The following is a 2347-nucleotide window of genomic DNA, read 5'->3' on the forward strand; positions in this document are numbered from 1 at the left end:
CCCCGCCCTATAGGGAAAACCTCACAAAAAAAAAAAAAAAAAAAAAAAGCCAGAAGGCGCCTTCAGGAGGACTGGGACTACAGTGAGATTCCAACTAAACATTCCAGAATGTTCTGGTAAAGACATTCTGGGAAGTGGAGAAAGCCCAGCCCAGCGGAGCCAGTCTGAAATGTAGAACTTGTATAAAAGCAATGTCCTTTTATTTTCTCTCCTTTTTTCTTTTAATTAATTAATTAATTAATTTGCCATAAGGCATGTGCATTCACCAGAGAGAGAAAGAGAGAGGGAAAGTGAGAAGGCACCTCTGGGAGATGGCCACACCGCAGCCCCTTCTCCATTCTCCCCTCGGGATTTTGAGCATGCACACAGATGCACCTGGTATGGTTTTCAAACTGCCGAGTCTGGGACTGGAACTGCTGTAGGCCGTGTGGGAGACCAGTGCCTCAGCCACCACACCACCCACTGACACCAGGTTACTTCTCAGTGGCATGCCCCGCACATAGTGGGCTGTGAGCAGACAAGGCGGTGACTGCACTTTTGTCGATCTTTGAGTGGACCGTGGTGCAGCTGTCTCCGGACAGCTCTGTGGAGCCCTGTGCCGGGGGAGTGGAGCTGCAGGGGGGGGCACAGCTGTCCCTACCAGGCTGGCGACTTCAGAGTCACATGTAGGCTATGTTTATCTGAAGGTAAGGACAAGTGCGGGGCCACCCCTCCCTGAGGTGTCCTTTGTGGGGTCTGAGTGACGAGGGGAGGCTGCAGAGCCTTCCTACCCAGCCTTCCTTGGAGGCAGTCCTGAGCCAGCGTCCCTGAGCCCCGTCAGCGCTTCACCAGTGCCTGCTCCAGGCCGTCCTCTCAGAAGCCAGGGTCAACAGTCTTCCCAGAATTCCTGCTACCCGGTGGGGCCTGAGATCAGCACGTAGCCAGCCCCACTGTGAGTGACCTCTGACCTGTCTACCCCAAAGTGGAGACGAGACAAGATGGGGGCAAACAGCGCAAAACTGCACCGCCTTGCATGGGCATCTGGGGCTTCCTCCACAAGCTGGGCAAGGTGGGTGTCCTCGGCTTGTGGTCACAGGGATGGCTGGGGACGCTGCATGGGACTTCCCGGAGCTGCCTTTCCCCCACCTGCCCAGCCGGCATGTGCTGTCCAGGGAGACCCATGGGCTTGGCCTGCCCCTCGCAGCGAGCCGTGGGGCAGGCTGCAGGAGGGCAGGTGATGAGGGTGGACGCAGGGGCCTCCCCTACAGCCTCCCAGCCGGGCTGTGCTGGGGAGCCAGGCCATTGCCCGCTGACCCAAGGCTGTAGCCCAACCGCAGCACCACGCAGGAGGTGCCACCACGCAGGAGGCTGGAGTGCGAATGGCAGGCCTGGTTCAGTTCCCAGACAAGGCCCTGTCAGAGATGCCTCTCTCTGTCTCTGTCTCTTGGAGGGCAGAGATCAGAGGGTGAAGGATGGAAAGCACACAAGGAGGACGTGACGTGAGAAAAACTGTGACAGTCTGGGGTCCAGGGCTCACGGGTCTGTCTTTCCCTGACAGCTGTGCAGAAGTGCTCGAGGCAGCCCGTGGCCAGCACGCCCTTGCCCGGATCTGGGGGTCCCCACACAGTGTCAGTGGTGCCGGAGGGGAGGCTGCTGCTGGAGGTGAGTCGGTGTGTCATGTGGGCCTCAGCACCAGGCTGCGGGCTACAGGCTGCTCACGGACAGTGCTCTAAGGACACCCTGTGGCCACACTGGCCAAGCCGCATGGCCCTCAGGGCTGCAGAGGGACCCCCGACCTCACGCTCTGTGCCCCCATCTGCAGAACCCGGTCCTGCTCTCGCATCTCACTTGGGCCCGGGGGAAAACTGAGCCGTCCCTGAGGGGTGACCCTGCAGGGTTTCGCCAAGCTTTGCGGGTAAGATCTCGGCAGGGTCTGGCCAGCGAGCAGGCAGCAGGTCGGGGCTGCTGGAGGTCGGCCTCACCCTCCGACCCAACCCCAGGTATCTCTGAAGTGCCACTTTCCCTCGCCAGCTGGGGGAGAGGGTAACAGACAGAGCCAAGACGCTGGCAGGGAACCTGGTACTGTCTCCAAGACGGGGAGGAGGCTGCCTTCCCAGGGAGGGGCTTTGTCCCTTCCCAGGAGGGAAGGGGGATAGAGTTCAGAACTTCCATGGCAGCAGGGTGGGGCCCAGACCCTGGCTGAGGAGGGACAGGAGGGCCCCAGACGAGAAGGGCAGGGCAGAGGAGTAGGTGGCCGGCTGTCATGGCCGGCAACCTAGAAGCTACAGGTGCCCGGGCTCCTGCTGTGGGTCCTGTCCCCAGGTGAAGCCAAAGCCTGCACATTCTCACCTCCCCATGCCTCGGCATT

General features: G+C 60.3%; 1 protein-coding gene across 1 annotated transcript in view; it reads left to right on the top strand.

Moving 5' to 3' along the window:
• Positions 1-2347, top strand: part of AHRR (aryl hydrocarbon receptor repressor) — a 90150-nt gene that overhangs the window by 39821 nt on the left and 47982 nt on the right. Inside the window, exon 4 of the mRNA XM_014586281.2 lies at positions 1538-1641. Coding sequence (XP_014441767.1) covers positions 1538-1641 — 104 coding nt within the window. The remainder of the gene's footprint in view (positions 1-1537; positions 1642-2347) is intronic.

The sequence above is a fragment of the Tupaia chinensis genome, unplaced genomic scaffold, assembly GCF_000334495.1.
Source record: "Tupaia chinensis unplaced genomic scaffold, TupChi_1.0 Scaffold000020_1, whole genome shotgun sequence".
Taxonomy (NCBI): Eukaryota; Metazoa; Chordata; class Mammalia; order Scandentia; family Tupaiidae; genus Tupaia; species Tupaia belangeri.